Genomic DNA, 19,427 nt, shown 5'->3' on the forward strand with positions numbered 1-19,427 from the left:
TGCAGTATGAACAGAACCTGATTTACTTTAGTCTCACTCTAGAGCTGTAGTAGTTACATATTAAAGAACAAACTTGCAGCGCTGCAGCAAATGCCTGCATCCGCCTTTCTCTGTAGTTTTGTTTATATCATTTTGCCTTGTAGTGACCTTTTTGCCTTTGTGATACCCGTGTTGTCCCTTGTTAAATATAACTGCAGCTTTGATAACAGACGGCTCTCACATGTAAATATAACCGGAGTTTTGATAACACGAACACACTCGACAGACTGCAATAGGACACAGTCTGAGTTTTGGTTTTATACTGACACTTAATTGTTCTTTGTAAATCTTGAGTATATAAAGATAAATAATGCCTGAGTGTGTGCATGCAGGAAATAACACAAAAAGCATTTTTTCCACATTTTAAATGACTAAATTACATTTTAAAAATGTGTCAAATCTTAAAAACCATCCTGAAAGTAAAGGGGTATGGGTTTTTAATAAATGTGTGTCATTTTTTTTTTTGTGTGTCAATTGTCTGATAAAGATTATTATTATAAAGATATTTTTGTGAGTTACAATTTTGTCATTATGAAAAGTGTTTATACAAAGATAAGTAAAGAAACGTCAAGAAAATATGGAAATAGACTAAATTAGGGCTACAACTAATGATTATTTTCATTATCGATTAACCTGATGATCGTTTGCTTGATAAATCGATTGGTTGTTTGGTCCATAAAATGTCAGAAAATCGTGATATATGTTGATCATTGCCCAAGATGACATACTCAAATGTTTTGTTTTGTCGACAACCCAAAGATATTCAGTTTACAGTCAAAGAGGAGCAAAGACACCAAAAATATTCACATTTGAGAAGCTGAAATCAAAGAATTTAGACATTTTACTTAGAATTAATTAGAATTAAAATGACTCAAAATGATTAATCTTTTATCAAAAATTGTGATATATTATTAATAACTGACAACTAATCGATGAGTCGACTAATTGTTGCAACTCCAAAATGAATAAAATTAATTACTAAAAACTCAAAACAAGGGGTTAGGAAGAAGTTAAATACAAGACCACAAGTAAAAAGAGAAAAACTGAGTGTATGAAAAAGAGGAAAACTAGGAAAAGGCTCTTAAAGAACAGTGGTTCCTATGGCTCCCATTATCAGGGCCCGTTAATAAATGATTCCCATGCAATGCTTTTCATCCAGCCTGAGTAATCCAATCATTAACTGCGGAGCCAAGAGGTGTTTTCCATATATCTTTCCTCTGTAATAACTTCACACCACACCATCAGTGCTGTGTGGATCTACTCGCAGGTGGAACATCTCCAAATGGAGAGGCATCATCTCCCAGCACAAATATGGCATGAAAATAATGGAGATATTCAAAATCTATTGAGCATGAGTAGCATATATTTGAATGTATGTATATTTAACCAGGAGGCCTGAAGCATTTTTTTTCAAAACCATAAAGCATTTTCTAGAGACACTCTTCTGATGTGCGTGTGTGAAGCTACAGTAGGAGCAGCACTGCAGCCCATGTGTCTGTTCAGCTTCAGTAAATTAAGGCCAACTAGTTCTGTTGAACCAACGCATGAAAGAAAACACATTCCTCTGCTGGGATCACTGATTATGTGTGTGTGTGTGTGTGTGAGAACAAGCACGGGTTCTTCCATATATGCTGGAGTGTGAGAGTCGGTGCACAGTATCAGGCCGTACTCACGTTCACACTCGTTGGCGCTGTAGGTCGTGGCCGGTCTCCATGGTAACTGGTTGTATCCAGGGCAACACTGGTCACAAGACACGCCACAGGTGTTGTGCTGACAGTCACACAGTAGCCTGTAAACAACAACAACATTATGAGTAAACAAATCAACAGACATACGGTTTAAAATTATAGCCTACAGTGATAACACACAATTAAAGTTTTATTTTGAAATCACCTCTCAATGTATTGCTTTTACACTTTGACAGACATGCATTCGCACATACTGTAATGTTTTCATTAATTCCAGGACATTACACTGACTTACATTCATTTCCTGGAGATTTACACCAACCGTAACTATAACCACTACTGGCCTAACCGTCTTCACGCTAAAATGTAATGAATTACGTTATGGGGACTTGTTTGTTTTGTCTCCAAAAGGAAGGCGAGTCCACACAATGTGTCTGTGTAAAAAGATTTATGTCGCAACAACATGAGTAATACCTATCCACACAGACACACTGGAGACACAAAAGGTTGAAATATGCCATGGTATGTACCTATCTAAGCCCATTGTGCTTTGGGTAAAACATCATGTGAACTTTTCTCAAAAGTTCACATTCCTCTTCCTTTTAACCTGCTACTGTCACTTCAAAAGAAAGAAAGAAAGAATAGTGTGACAGAGAGCGAAAAGAAAAGAGTGGAAATAGACCCCCCAACAATGAAGGAGTTAATCTTTCTCCTTCATTGACAGTGGCTGACTGCTTCACCCCGGCTTTTAATCGGATTAGCCTGTAAACCTGCGGCCCGCGGAGTGTGGCCAAAACACAGCAGGGGGAGAGAAAAAACCCTCTTAACGCTATTCTTGCGTCTCTCTGAGTCCTCTTAACCGGTCAAAGAGAGACCAAAACAGAGGACTGGAGTCAAGGGAGTGAGAAGTGTGATTAAAACGAAGGGAAAGAAATCCACTGAAAAAGCACCAAACAAATGTTATGACTGTAGTTTGATTCCAACTGTGCCTGAAGGTACAGGTGCACAAGTGTACAAACAGACACATTAAGGCAATATTTAGCTTACGTCTTCATTTTTCTGCGCTTTTGCTGACGACTCACTTCTGTAGCCACATTCCTAAAAACTCCTCTAGATGTCTCATGATTGATGATGATATGACTGAGGAAAATGCATGGAATATGCAACAGAAGTGTAACTGTTGATGACTGAAGAAAAGACAGATCTAATGGATTTCTGGCACCCTTAAATTATATTATAGGCTGTCCGCATCAATTGAGGGACTGTGGTGTTGGTTGTTAATCAGCGTTAACACCGTTTCTAATGATTTTATATGTTAACAACTGTTCCTTTTGGCTATAAATAAATAAATAGATACATCTGTTTTGTATCTTTTTTCTCTTTATCTACTTCATTTTAAATCTGTCTGGAATTCACAACTACTACTTAATTATAAAAACTTGGCAGCTGTTTTCAAAATCATTGCATGAATAAACTGAGGAGAGATAAACCGCTCGCAGATGCAAAATCATACTCGAGTTTGTCTTCATCTTGTTTATGGAGCTGTGAACTGGTGTTCATCCATATTTTGGTTGAGATCACCATGTATTTATTTATTGGGAGGTGAAAAATCTTAACGCATTAAAACAAGTTTCTATTTGAAAGGTATTTTAACCATTTAAAATGTCTGAAGATCACTTTGGAGGGCTGTTCTGCTGTGGGAGGCGAGTTCTTGCTCTCTGGTCTGTGCTGATAACGTGTCTGTGTATTGTGTTTCAACAGGCTGATTGTGTTTCCAGCTTTAACCTTTACTATCAGATCCATTCATTCAGTCTATCCCTCTCTCTCTCTCTCTCTCTCTCTCACACACAATTTAATTCACATGCTCACTCATGCATCCCTTAGCTCTCTCACCCTCCCTCTCTCATTCTCCATCCTTCTTTCCTTTTCTCCCTGGCGATTAGCTCTATTCAAGCGCTTTAGGAAATGACTTTCAATGGACAGTTTCCACCCAAATTCACTACTTCCTGGTTTCGATTAGCTTCGGTCCTGCAGCTTCCTGGTCGAAGCAGAGTAAACAAGGTCATTACTTAAGGGTTTATAAAGCTGAATTTCACACATGGTTTACGGTGTGAATTAGTACAGTATGATACAGCAATGTTCATAATCTTATAATATCAGAGTTGGTTGAAAGTTTTCCATTCTGTTTTCTAATTAATTAATTAATATCTGAATGACAAATAAAAATAAAATTACAGGAACTCTACATTGGTGAAACAACGTCAGACCAAAAGTGGTCACAGCATCGACTGGGAAGGGCTGAAAGTCATTGACAAAGAGTCAGTAGACATCCAGTGACAGAGCAAAGAAGACATTCACATCCAAATTCTTTGTTTGATTGTTTTAAAAATGGCGGCAACTGTTTGATTTTACAGTTGGATCAACTAGTCACAACGTGGGTGCTCTCAGTGAATGTAAAATAAACTGGTTTTGTCCACTGACAATTCCAATAAAGTTTAATTCTGATAAAATGACTGTGTTCTCAAATAAACGTTGACAAAGGAGAAAGGCAACGTGAACAGAAAGCAAGAAGGAAAAAAAGACGAATCCGACTGAACACACACAAATTTGACAGAAATTCTTTTCGATTGTAAATTGAGTTGCAATTTGGACTTAAACTGTGCAGTGTCTGCGCTGTGGTACTTAAGGTACTATAACCACGGGTTTCCAAAAAGCTATTAAAGAAGATACAAATATTTTTTAGCTGTCCTCTCATGCCTTTAGTGTCATATGGGAAAAGATCATCACAGAAAATGTTTGCTAATTTCAGTGTGAGGACTGTTTGATTGTAAATAAAGATAATTACTGTATTTTTAAACTTGTTTTCACATACAGTATTTTGGTGTCAAAATGACTATTATGCAGTGGTGGGTCATCCCAGGCCTTTCTCTGTGGAGTTTACATGTTTTCCCTGTGTCTGCGTGGGTTCTCTCTAGCTGCTCCGGCTTCCTCCCACCATCCAAAGACGTGCAGGCGAGGTTAACTGGTGACTAAATTGTCCCTCGTTGTGAACGTGAGGGGTGATTTGTATATGTATGGTCCTGTCATGGACTGGCGACCTGTCCAGGATGTGCCTCGCCTTTAGCTCGATGTCAGCTGAAATTGGCTCCAGCCCAACCCTGAACACAGGATAAGCTGTCGAAGATGGATGGATGACCAGTAGGTCCGTACAGTAGATGGCTGCAATGGCTGCAACATATTCCTTCTTTTTGCCACCGACAGGCTCAGACTGTTGTTAACATCATGGAAAGGATCCCTACAAATGGCGCCCAGTGACACCCTTTATTTTCAATAAGAAACAGAAGGCTCGCTCAATTGTCGCTCTGAAATCTCGTGAGATGCATGTTGTTGCAAGAAATGTAGGTTTAAAAATACAGAAATTATCCTTTAACTGCTTTTACTTTTGCTTAAATGGGATTTGTTTTACATCAGTACTTTCCCTTCTACTTAGGTTAAACTCACTTAGCAACAGTTCTTCACCCTGTGTAGGACACTCTCCTTCATAATGCAGTCTGTGTTTTGTGGCCTTTAAACATCAAACTGTTGATAAATGATAATGTCAGCAGTGCAGCTACAGGTCGAAGCATTCAGTCACCTGCTGCCTTTAAACACAGACCTCCAGTCAGCAGACCTGCTGTCATCTACAACACACCTGCGGGATATAACGACGTTAAACAAAGTGCAACATTGATGTAACGTTTCAGATTTACATTCTTTCGCTCCGACACAACCCAGACAGAGTATCTTCAAACGCAATGAGGTCAGGAGGGATTTATTTGAATTCCTTATCCCCCGTGTTCCCATTAATCAAACACCTGCGTGGAATAAGTTAAAATATATAGTAACTGCATGACTCAAGGGATACATTTGAATTTCTGAAGAATATTTGGAATTTTTTGATAAAACCTAAGACTTGCATCAGAATATTCATCCACACCCCTGATCCTTCCTTCTGATTGTTTAAAATACCAGAATTCCCCCTGAATCACATATTTATATCCATTTGAAACATCACAACTATAATTATTTAGGGAGTTACAAAGCAGAGATTATATTTGAAGAGTCCTTTAAACAGTTTGAAAGGATTCAAGTGTCAGTGATTGCTTTTTCCATTGAGGTTAATTATTCTTTTATGTGTGCAACACCCAGATGAGTCACAAATTAAACATTGTCTGTCTCCTGAAGCTCAGTTTATTCTTTGGTAAAGCCAAACAGCTGTTTCTAAAGGTGAAATCCATCCACGTCGTTTTTCTCTCTTAAAATTTTTTCTTTCACTTAAGTATGTCTGGATCGTAGCTGATTGTGATTAGCTCTCAGGATGGAAAACAGGTTTTAAAGTCAAGGTCCATTAACAACCTCTCTGCTTTCCACTCACTTCTCCCTTCCAACTCTTTCTTACCCTTTACATCTCTGTATTTTTCCTACTTTTTAAATTCTTTCAAAGAATTTGGAAGGAATGTGTGAGTTATTGTTGTTTTAGGAGGCTTTGCAACTGTGTAATAAATCTAATAACCACTTTGTTGGAGAACAAATGTAATCAGTAACATTATAAGGAAACCTGAACAGTCTTCTGTAGATTTTTTCTTTTAGTTTTTTTTAGAGTTAGTCTCTATTCCAAAAAGGAGTTTAAGTTAAAGCAGCTAAGTCAACCTATTAGCAAGCAAACTAGCCAGCTGGTGATTTTAGCAAAGGCAGTGATGCTAATATCTACATGGTAACCTTAGCTTTTATCAAGTTGCTTAACCTACACAAATGTTACAAACGCACTGGAAAAATGCTTAACTTCACAACTGTAGCCCAGACTCACTAATTTCTAACACCACCTTCATAACAGTAAAAAAATGTAGTACATAGCAAGGTTTCCTGCAATGTTTTATAGTGGCGACATCGTGCCTCGCCTGAACAAAGACCACGTCTGCTAAAATACAACACCTGTGTTTTAAACTTCAGGGAAAATGAGCAGTGACACACAACGAAAGGCCACATATTTAATTAGTGAAGCAAATGTTTAAACTGTCATCCAGTGACTACACTCATAACGAGGTGCAATAATAAACAGATCACTAATTGGACATTTTACCTATTCGTTTAGCCTGCTGCAAGCACCTACAGTATGCCAGCTAATTTCATCACTATAGTTCATCATCTAAACAGAAAATCCGCCAGATTTATTAGTAGTGAAGCAATCACTTCTCAGCATCAAACAGCTCCAAATCGGATCATGTTTTGCAAACTTCACTTTAACAAACGTTAATTACTGTTGGACTTGTCGGCCAGAGAGCGTCACCTAAAATCTCTCTTTTCTGAGGGCTTAAAAAAATGAGACTTCTCTCCAGTTTACCTCTCTCCACTATCTCTCCACTTTAATAGAATTTATTTTATATACTCACAAAGGTATTACCAAAAAGCACAAGATCACAACTTATGCTCCCTCCTCTTTATGCTTTGTAATTATCCCGACACATTGCTGACACCAAAAAGGAAAGGTCTGTTTTCTTTTCAACCACACACACACACACACACACACACACAAACACACACACACACACAGAGGTTCAGACACAATTACACAATTACACTTAAACACACAAACCAGCTGTGCCGATGATTAACCCAGATGTGGTCTCACCTTTCTGAGTTCTGAACCTGAACTAGAGGTGATGCAGCAAAGTGAAACCAAATGGTGCCGAACAGAACAAACTAAGGCCAGCTGGCAACAATACGATCCAACATGATGTCTGCACATACACGTATGTCTAACATGCTAAAACAGATTTACTTATTTATTCTCCTCTTGCTTATTAAATGGGAACGTTTATGACATTTATCTACAGTTTGTTTTCAGTGAAACTTATATACTTAATATAATTATTATTATTAACATTGAACCATGAACACTTATCATAAGCTGAAATTAAAACTAAATGTTTACGTAACACTTTCTATTTCAGTGTCCAGAGGAGTCTGACATCTGGTTGTTAAAGGAAGGCTCGCCATTCATCTGTGACAACATGTGAGCCTCTTCTTACATGATGTTGGTCGGCAACAGGTCTTCTCTTGAGCGATCTCTCACCACCCTGACAAGGAGTTTTCTTGGTGTAATTATGTTGTGTTTTTGTGCTAAACTGCAAATTGTTCTAAATTCATACAGATTGTTCAGAAAGTGAAGAAACATAAATAAAAGTTGTTTTCCTGCGCAAAATGTGTGTCACTTTACTTAAAGCAAACAATTACATGTTATAAGGTCTTATAATTAGTTCATATGGTATTATGTCCACCTGTAATATATTATACAGGGATGGACATTTTAACACTTTACTTAAAGCAAACAAAGACACACTATATAACATTAAACATTACTATAAGCTATTATTCCATTTTATATCACTAATTCTAAATGGTGACTAAAGTGTATTCATAACGAGGCAGAGTCGGTGGTTATAATGTGTGATGGAACGTGGTCGGAGATTCTTGCCGCACATTGATATAAACTGGTATTAATATTAGTTATAAAAATTAAATCAAAAGGTCATAATACATTATGAACTTTGCTATAGCGCCTAATGCATGTTTGTAAGTGATTACAACAACTATTATAATGTCTTATGGACGCATTATATCGTGTTATAAATATATGCATAAGTCATTATAAATATCTTTTTTATTCATGTGTTGGTTAAACTTTTTATGACGCCCATGTCTTTAATGCTTTATAAACATACTTTTAATTAATAATACTGTGCTTATAGTAATGTATGCTTATAGTTATAAGCATAAATAGTCATATTTCTTACAATAACAATTATCATAACATTTTATAAGCATTTTGACTTTTAAGGTCAAGTATTTTTGCTGGTTACTTATTGACATTCCTTTTGGCAAAGATTAGAGGGAACTATAATTATCACTTTGATTATAATGGGTTTTAAAATAGTTATAATGAATTTACAGCTATGATAATTGCGCTGAAGTGTGAGAATTGGTACCAGTGTTTTCATTCAACGCTGCAACTGGTGTGTCTCTGAATAGCTGCCTCTGTGATTATAAAATAAAACGCGTCTCTACTCTGTTGTGGTTCAGTATATCAGCGTAGACACTTTACAACTTACAATGAATTCAGGCTAACTGTTATTTTTGCCCTGCTAAGCATCATTTAAAACCTCTGCTTCCATCTTCAGTTAAATGTCTATATTATTAACAAGCATAAACACACATTTACAATGAGGAGAACAAACTGCATGTCACAAAATCCCACACTAAAACAAGCATATAAAGCAAATGCAGTTTCAGTGGATTATAATGGTACCCAATTTATTGCAAGAGATAAGTATCAATGTGCTTTATTACTATAATTTCCTTAAATCCCTCTCATAAAATATAAAGGGAGTGAAGCCTGAACTCCAGATATGATCCTCATTCAGGAGGTACTGTATATTTAAGTTGACTGTACTCTCTCTGTGGGTTACTCATCATTAGCCTACAGACACTCTCTGTTAAACTGCATACATTATCATAGCAGTATAAACACTTTCTGTAGTGTAAATATATCCCTTGGCTTGCACTGCAGGTGCCAGAAAGAGATTAAAGCATATGAACTGTATGAAATCTGAACTATAAAACTACAGCCATTAAAACTCCTCAGTGTGTATAAGACTTGGTTGAATTACATGGGATTTGGAAGACAATTTAGATGTCAGTCTAACAAGTTCTGCAACAAATTCCACCATCTTCTTACAATTTGTTTTTAAACTAAGACAAGTTCTACAAAGCCTGGACTGTTTCAATTTGTCATTTTAGCACAAGTCACCGGTGAAAACACATATTACATGTTTCAAGATTATCCAGAGAATGCATTTAAGTTGGTTTAATTGTGTGAAGAGCATGCTAGAAAAAGTCTGGACAGATTTACGTCAAATTTATGAATTTGACATCTGCCTTCAGCTAAAAACATGTTACATGTCTAGGGGAGGAGGTGTCCTGCATGAGCATGTTAAGATGTGTTTGCACGCAAGCAGATATGTGAAAGTATACACACGTGTTCTTACAGTAACTATTGGGGCCCCCCAAGATATTACAATCACCCATCAAACACATGTTCCTCTACATCTGTCTGCTCCAAACCAAGCCACAAATACTGACAGACACACAGAGGGCATGAGGTTATGATGAAGTCCAACAGATTTCTGCTTTACTTCAAACACACACCTGACAGAGTGTCTGCAGCTGAAATCTGCTCTGGTCAGTGTCCACAAGATACAGACTCAAACACAGATTTGACTTTTGTAAAATGATTACAATCTCTGCCTATAATGTAACAGTAGATCCCAAGTCTCTGACTTCAGCTCACTTGGCCATTCAGTTCAGAAAAGTTACAAAAATTGTTGGATGCTGACATGAATAAGAACCAGAGTTTATAATAACAACGGGTTATTTCATTGTTTTTATATTGGTGGGGTGGTAATGGTGCAGTGGATAAGACACATACCTCTGGTGTGGAAGACCAGGGTTCAATTCCCACTGCAACATCCACCAACGTGTCCCTGAGCAAGACACTTAACCTATAGTTGCTCCAGAGGTGTGCGACCTCTGACATATATAAGAATTGATATAAGAATTGTAAGTTGCTTTGGATAAAAGCGTCAGCTAAATGATAAATTAATATATCATGAACCCAGACTGACCAACCACTGATTTAGAGTGGAATCACGAAACAGAGCCAGCTGTCTCTCTTTATGTACTGTCAGTCAAATCACAGCTTTGATGAAGTATCTTCTGCAGAATGTTGGGGTCACAGTGCAAACGCCTCCCAGCAGCAGTAAATTTCGCTTCCACTGTACATCAAACTATCTGACAATCCCACCACCCCTCCGCCCATCTCCCTCTAAAATCCCCCATCTCCTCCCAAATCACTCATGTGCAACAGTACGGAAAGAGCTACATCACCGGCCTCACAAGAGACTGTTTCCCGACTGTTAACAAGTCTGTACAAGTGTGTGTGTGTGTGTGTGTGTGTATATAAAACGGATGGAACATATAACATATAATCTATGTGTGCGTGTGTGTGTACATGCACATAGAACAAGACAAACAGACAGACAAATATTTATAGGTGGATTTATAGCTTATATATGACTGTTCATGCTAAAGTGTGTGTCTATATGACTCATGGCAGATTTGACAGTAATGAAGGCTTATTGGAAAATCCTACACAGCCTGCAGGAAGCTACACACACACAAATGAAATTCAAACACACCTACCTGCATGTGCTCCTGCAATTGACTTATACACTGTACACAAGTTACACACACATTCACCCATATTATTAAATTAATCACATACTGCCCACTTCCACCTCTCATGAGAGATTGGAAACTGGAAATTCACACAGACCCACACGCACACAAACTCTACAAGTTCCTTCTTGTTATTTGGCTCCAACAATAGAAACTAAATAAAGGACAGAAAGTTTATTCGTATGTATGTTGTAATCAGAAAATACGTCTTTCTCTCCATCTTCATCCTCTCCACCTCCAGCTGTTACATTTGCAAAAAACTAAACAAACACACTGAGAAAAACAACAATTGAACTGTCACATCCTGTCCTACTTCATTTGGTTTTCTGCCTGAGACTTGACACCAACGGCATGAACTTGACTTGAAAAAGTTACTTGGAAGATGTTGCAGATTAGTGCTTGAAAGTATTTTTTCATTTCATGCATTCAAATGTTTTCCTGCTTAAAAACTCAGGTTTTCTCTCTCATCTCTTACTTTTTTTTGTCTCAGTAGGTTCATGTGTTGTAACAAGTATCTTATTTGTTTTACAGGTTTGTGTACAGGTATTATCATGTCCTGATGAGACCCGACAGCTCTGGCACAGAATGAAACCACAGCCAAGAATAATTGAGACCCTTTTGTTTCAGATCAGAGCTTTATGAATTCTGCAATGTGATTTTTGCCGTGTGTTTCAACTTGTGTGACACGTATATGTGTGTTGGAGCAGGTAGATGTGTCTGAGTCACCATAATAGCATTTCTATAACCTGTGGTGTGGTGGATTTCCTTTCATCTTTGTTCAGTCGAGGACACAAACACACACAAATGCTACAAAATCCAGTCATAACAATGTGGCTGTGAGTCACGGAGGTGCAGTCTGATTCCCTGATTGTGTGTGAGTGTGTGATATTCATTGATCTTTCGAAGGGTGGGTACAACTTTGTGTCTTACTTGTAGGGGTCGTTGGGGTCCTCTGCGTTGCAGGCCTCAGCGTGTCCGTTACACACACAGCGTCCTCCAATACTGATGTCTTTGATACTGTAGTAATACTATAAAATAAAAACAATACACAGCATGAGTTATTTTCATCAATATGTAGTCATATTTAATGTTTAGTTAAAGGAATAGTTATAAATTTTGGTGAAATATGCTTATTCGCTTTCTTGCCCATAGTTAGATGAAAACACTGACAGCTCAGTGCAAAGGTAACATGATATCCGCCTACCAACACCTCTAAAGCTCACTAATTTACACGTTACATCTTGTTTGTAAAATACTGGTAGGCAGATTAAAGGGTGGTATAAATCCTCTTATTTAACGCTCAACAGGAATGTAAATAACCCATATGTCACAAAATGTTGAACCATTTTAAAGACGTTTATTTATATAGACAGATTTATGTTTACTCTGGGGACAGAAAGCGGACCTGCCCCAGACGACCTGAGAGGTCTGGATGGTTCATAACGTTGCAGAAGAACAGAAATGTATTTCGGCCCAAAACCATTCAGTGCTTTATAAACCAACAGCAGTACTTTGAAATCAATTCTGTGACAGACAGGAAGCAAGTGTAAAGAACTCAGAACTAGAGTGATGAGATCCACTTTTTTGGTCTCAGAGAGGACTTGAGCAGCAGTGTTCTGATTCAGCTGCAGCTGTCTGATTGATTTTTTAGGGAGACCTGTTTTTCTTTGTGCAAGTGGTGTCACAGTATTCTACTGATTCCACTACAGCAGGCGTCAATGAGCCAAGATTTGCAGGAACACTTTGGCAAAGGCAGAAAAAAACACTGATTGCTAGTGAACATGGATGTAAACAACGCTGGATTCAAACTTTGAAGCTTTGCAAAGGTTTTATGAGGAAGAAACGGGATCAATCATATTACTGAGACCTCAAGGACACACAAAATGCATTTTGGTGAGTTACTCTCAATATAAATACGACCTGTTTGTTCACAAGAGCATACATTTATTAAATATATTTTGGAAAGATTAGACACATTTTTTAAGTTAGCAGACTGATCTCTTTAACTCTAGACCCACCAAGGGACCATCTAATGTGCATTTTGGAAAATGCTTATTGGTTATTGTTGCCGGGGGTTAGTTGAGAAGATTGATACCATTCTTATGTCACTGGATTAAGTATGGAAACGTTAAGTCAAGTCATGTTTAATCTGTACACAAACAAATATGTAAAAATAACAATTTGTGGTTTTAGAGGGAGTTCCAAACTCAGCGAGAAAGTAAATAAAAGTATTTCCAAAAAAAGGCCGAACCATTCCTTTTATATTCTAGTGAAAGTTATAATGTTGCAAAAACATTGCCAAATATATAAGAATTTGAGACACAAAGACAGGTGCATATTTTTCATCCTGCAGCCATAAAACTTATTTTCCTTAATTAAAACCTCATACAGCTTCAATCAAGTTAAGTTAAAGCATATACAGAATATTCAGAACATTCATATATGTATATAGATGTGTGATTGTGTGTATAAAATGGTTTTGGACTTTAAAGCTATTTAAAGGAAAGGTTTCGGGAATGCAAAACTTTTCAAATACACTAATCCATTGCCTACAAGATGATCACTTTGTTGCATTGTCTTACCCTGCGGGTGACAGTGGGGTCACGGAGCGCTTTGCCCATCAGGTGTCCCAGCAGCGTGTTGGTTCTCAGGAAGCGAAGCCTGATGTGGGTGGCCTTGGTGAACTCCCTCAGCACTGGTGAGTAGGAGAAGTTCATCGCCCCGGGCCGACCGTTCACCAAGGACACCACGACCTGGGAGAGGTGGGGAGGAGGACAACAGCATTATCAGCTAACTAACAAGTGTTAGGAATAGATACATAACAGCCTGGGAAAGTCCTGCAAACATAAGATAAAGAAAAGCAGCAAATCCGTACATTTGCTACATACGCTTTAAACATTTTGTTGTAATTGTTAAGTTTTGCAAAAGTTATTGTTGTATAATTTTACTGTCGACTGAATAATTGTTTGAGCTCTACAGTTATGGACATTAAATCAATATATTTTATCCGCAAACACTCACCTCTCCATTTTCCAGCGGGACTATACGTGAGTATTCGGTAGTGCAAATGACGTCGTCATCATTGTTGATCCTCTCAATGGTCCTCTGTCCAAAACGCTCAATACAATCTCTCTTGGAGGCTAGAGACACGCGCACACACAAACAAAAGAAAAGCTTGTAATCAGTTTTTAGCAAACATGTGAACATCGCCTCATGTTAAACCTGAAGAATGTCAACCATCTTGTGGCATTTTAATGATGCGTCTCAGTGTGATAATTAGAAGAGGGTCTTGGTTTGGTGGTGGTTTTTGGTTTACCCAGCAGTCCTCCTGAAATATACCTCAGCTGCATTTTCAGCTTCACAACAGGTGGAATGAAAATCATCAACACACACTGACTACACTAAGCCTGTATAACTTGAACTTTTTAAGCATAACCTAATGGTCAAGCAAACTCTGATCTAAATCCAAACCTTTTATTAATCATTGAATCACTGAGGCTATTAAAATGTCACAATGTAATCACAAATTACCCCAAAAATGACACATTTACAGGGAGATGGGGGTGCTGTTTGAAAATTATTAGGAGAGAGGTGGTTTCATAAAAGTATTTTTTGTCTTTAGTGGATCAAGTTCTCTCCACACAGCGTATCATTTGTCACTTTTCCTACAGCAGCTCCCACCATAAATTTATCATGCATCTTAACAGAAAGCAGCTGAAATATTGTAGGTAGATTGTTGCAAAGAAAATATTAACACTGGGGAGGGCTTTTGTTTTTTTAAAGGGTAAACATAACTCTCTCACCTGTATACTTTTGGTACAATCCCTAAAATCTGTGGATATTTAGCATTTATTATAAATAAAGATGAGTTGAGGATGATTCACTATTGTATGGCATTATTGGTGAAACCAATTAACCAGCATAAGTAAGTCAATGAAACTGTAGAACAGATCAAGGCAGACTAAGAGAGATCCTCCATATGTGGGGCAGTTTTGAGGTCAGTCATCATTTAACTTCACCTTATTTCAGTTCACCTCATTGTATAAACGTTGGTTGGTCATTCAGAGAAACCACCATCTGCCTTTAAGGAATAATCAAACTTTGAAAGTGTGTTTGACAGTTTGAAACAAGACTTCAGCTTGTTTAAGTCACATTGTTTCTTCATGAGGACACAGCGTACATTCCTGGAATAGCTTCACTTTATCTCAGATTTTGTCCTTGACAAAGAAGAAGATGGAAAAGACCACGAAAACAAGAGAAAGACGAGGAGGAGAGGGTGAATTTACATTTTATAATGTCAAGATGTGTGTGTGTGTGTGTGTGTGTACAGCTAACAGCTGCAGCAGTTCAAACTAAAACTGTCAAATACCTCTAGGATTTACAGCTTTGAGGCCAACACTAATTTACTCTGTACTATTTAGCTCACACACACACACACACACACACACACACGTATCTCCTATCCTCCGTCTGACTGTAAAACACTGTTGATTGACACGTGTTTCATACTGAAGGAGAGATAAGCTGCCTTTGTAAAATGCTGTCATTATGTGATTCTATAAAGTGTATCAACTTTTTTCCAAACTGCTCAAGAGCAGACTGCTATTTACATTTATTCATTTAGGCGCAAAGCAATTTACAATTGCTATACATGTTAGAGGTCATCTAGGGGTTAAGTGTCTTGCTCAGGGACACAGTGGTGTCTCACCGTGGGGAATTGACCCTGGGTCTCTCCCACCAAAGCCATGCGTCTTATCCACTGCCCCACCACCGCCCTAAAATACTTATTTGGATATTCCCAGCATTTATCTAATTTAACAAAGTTGTTTTTCTTATTAAACTGAATATTCAGGGATAAAAGGTAAAGGAACAGTTTGTCAGCACACAGAAAGTGATCCCAAGTTGAGCTGACAGTCGGCTCACTCTGCCCTGTTCTGGCACCAGAGCACCATTGATAAACTGTCTCTGGCTCATTTAACTTGACTTAATGTGCTTTGATTTCGGGGGTTCAAACTTGAGCTGATAATTAGTTCCAGTTAGCAGCATTCAGGTCAGCTGTCAAGGGCCATTGTCAGTCCATGGCTCATCATTTGTCACAGTCCAGGAACAGCCGGGCCAGATTAAGGAAGCTTCTGTTCAGAGAACGCTGTTTTTTTCACAACAATGGCAGAACATGTTGGCCACCAGAACCCCCAGCACACTTTTAAGTAAGCGTTAGGCAATTTAATAAAAGTAAAATCTGATGTGTCATCACTGGAATTTGTTCACCACAGTGCACAGAAATTAAAATATTCCTTGCAGAATCATCTACTAAAAATCACATCTGAAACCAGTGAATCTTGTGATTGGTTTCAGGCTGCAGACTTTTGCTTTACTTTGTCTGACTTTATCTTTAATTTTCAAAAAGAAAGGATTTAAAAATCCAGACCTTTCAGGCTCCTTGATTTGGTTTGAACATATTTAAATAGTCCCTGTGAATATACTGGTATAGCATGCCTGCAGTAATGGATTCACCAGGCTGTGGTGTACTGTGACGTCTAATGAATTCACCTCAAGAGACACCTGGAGCAGCTTTCAATAATGCTAATTAATACATGGTCATTATCTGTTCTCTCTCTCACACACACACACAAAGGGGGTGTGGGTCTGCCTCATCTGTCTGCTCTCTTTTACTCGGTGAACATCAAGCTGCAACCTGTTGGCAGAAATGCCTGGAATTCCCCTGCAGCCCACCTGGACTGACAGCTGCCATAGCCAATCAGCTGGCAGCTTCATGATGTGATGACCCCCTCCCCCCCAGACCTGACCAACAAACTAACCAACCAATCATTTGCCTGCCCCCAGGGATGCAGTTTAACTCTGAGATTAGAGGGAGAATTAAGCTGAACCCTGGGGGAGGTCAGGAAAGCATGAAGTGATGCTGATGGAATCCGACTGGGTTTGCTCCTTATAACATCTGGAGTTACACATACTGTATGTATGCATTGTATAGGTGAATATACATGTGTATGTGTGTCTCTACTCACAGGCAAAGAACTGCCAGGGTTGGTAGTCTGCCCAAAGTCGATAGATCTCTCCAGTACCCAAAGGTCAGGACGGGGAGAGTTGCGAACTTAATCAACACGTAGGCGACGTGGAAGAGCTGCAGAGACACAGAGAAGAAATTCACATTATTCACAAATTCAAACATAGTTAACTTTATTTGTTTCTGAAAGGAAAAACAGGAAATTGATGGGGTGAAAAGAGAAAAGGAGAATACAAGACAAGCTAATCAAAGACACTATTCAATTGTGGTGAAAAAGAAAAAGCAAGCTGTCCCACCGACCGTGGCTGTGACCTGAACAGCTGACCTGGGAAACATCTCCCCTTTTAATAGACATTGCGTCAAAATCAGCTCCAGCACGTCTGAACTATTATGTCGTGTTACGCGCTATGTTACGAGTTATTACGAAAAAGCTGATTCCTGTCACTAATGAGCACCAGATGCTCCTCTATCGCATGCTCAGTTGGGATCTCTGGGTAACTTGTCATCCTTCATTCATTTCCTGAAAAGGCCCTGAAGCTGGTTAGAAGGCGATGACAAACTGCTCTCATGGCAAAAAGCTGGACTGTTTTGTCTGTCAGACCTTGAAATCGCTCCCCAGTTGAAACAGAACACACTGAATAACACAATGGACCACATAATAACATTATCACTAATCACAACACCTCATCTGTGTGCTAAGAGGCAGTGTTGAGAGCTCCTCTCTGAGTGCACCATATGATGATTTAAAGTTTATTTAAATAAAAGCGCATGATGCCAAAATATTTATTGATCCCATGATACCTTATAATAACTACTCATTCATGAAGGCATGTTTCACTATAGAGCAAGTGAAGAGGGAGGACTATCTGGAAAGAAACATTTCTACATGCAAAGCGTTTTCTAACAACTTGGTCAATTAAAAAATGAGGGTAAAATGATTAGAAACATTTTTCTAACATTTTAAAGATTAAGATTTAAGACCTTGATGTGAAACCTCCCTGGTTCGAGTTGGCAGGGATTTTTGTTGCATATTTTTGCTCCCCATCTCTTTCACCCCTGCTTTTCCCCCATTATTTCACTACTGTTAAATAGGGCTTGGAGAAACAATAATTATTGCAATGTATTTTCCTCTATTGAAATATAACAAATGTTCAATAAATGTTCGATAAAATTTATTTTAATCATGAGCAAATCAGCAGTTACTTTTCTATTAAGATATTTATTTATTGAGTAAAAGGACTGGCGATTTTACTAATTTTACTCATGCATACTTTGAAAAATAATTTAAACATTATAACTGTTTTGAAAATTCTACCTCAAATTTGTAAAATGAGAATAGTTTCAAACCACAATTAACTGTCAGGTTTCTTCAACTTTCACTCATGATTGACATTTATCAGGACAATTATTGATATCAACTGATATAAATTTTTATCGTGATAACATTTTTGACCATATGACCCAGCCCTACTTAAATCTCATAAAACTACTTGCAAAAAACAATATGGTACAGATGTAGATTTTCCAGCATCCAGCTAACCTGCAGTAGGTTAGGAAACATTTCATACTCAACATGACGGCTCTAAGGACATTTGATGACACCATATGACCCAAAGGGAGGAAGCAAAGACATGAGAGACATTTCACATTAATTTTGACAACGCTTTACACCACATGGGGATTTGTTGATTTGGGGATTGGCGGGGGAGGGGTTGCCTTTTAATTTGATAGTTGACAGCTGTAGAGATAGACAGGAAATGGCGCGGAGTGGGGGCTATGACATGCAACAAATGTCTCGGCTGAAACTGAACCGAGGACATGTATTATGGTATGCAGCTTTTTAACTTTTTTGTGCAGGCAATTTTTTGTCAGTATGTTGCATCACAAATACCAAAGGAACACTTTTATGTCTTCAAAGTGTTTTCAGGAAACTTCTTGAGAGATTTCAGGCAAGTGGTACATTTCTGTTTATTAAAACTGTCCCTGTATTTACTGTGTTGTTCTCCTTTCAAGGACACACAGTTTGAAGACGAGTTTCTGGGTTTTGCATAGACAGGTGAATTTTCAGTCGCTGCATACATCCACATGCTCATAACTTGAGTGTCAGTGCAAAAACAGGACCAAGTTTGGGCAGATGACAACTTTGACAAAAAGTAGGTTATCATTTGAACTCAAATCAAAACCAGCCAGCTGGTCTTTCTGTCGATGTTACAAGTTCAACATTTGCTGGCCTTTGTCTCACCATCAGAGCATGACACACACACTCTTTGATCATCCATCAGTGGAGTTCAGCCTGTGATCTCCAGACTTCCTCCTCTGACAGGCAGCTCTGTCAGAGGTGA

At 38.2% G+C, this 19,427-nt stretch overlaps 1 protein-coding gene across 1 annotated transcript; it reads right to left on the minus strand.

Annotated features, from left to right (window-relative positions):
* Positions 1 to 1,003: 1,003 nt before the first annotated feature.
* On the minus strand, positions 1,004 to 17,591 carry LOC119884657 (laminin subunit alpha-5-like). The gene is made up of 6 exons (XM_038695029.1): positions 17,510 to 17,591; positions 17,087 to 17,113; positions 14,082 to 14,200; positions 13,643 to 13,813; positions 11,991 to 12,088; positions 1,004 to 1,828 (listed from the first exon to the last, which is right to left on the minus strand). The coding sequence occupies exons 1-6, from the start codon at positions 17,589 to 17,591 to the stop codon at positions 1,450 to 1,452; spliced, it is 876 nt and encodes a 291-aa protein (XP_038550957.1). The 3' UTR covers positions 1,004 to 1,449.
* Between the last annotated feature and the right edge of the window lie 1,836 nt (positions 17,592 to 19,427).

Source organism: Micropterus salmoides, unplaced genomic scaffold (genome assembly GCF_014851395.1).
Source record: "Micropterus salmoides isolate LMB-PRFRI ecotype aquatic unplaced genomic scaffold, ASM1485139v1 Ms_hic_scaffold_3610, whole genome shotgun sequence".
In the NCBI taxonomy this organism is placed as follows: domain Eukaryota; kingdom Metazoa; phylum Chordata; class Actinopteri; order Centrarchiformes; family Centrarchidae; genus Micropterus; species Micropterus salmoides.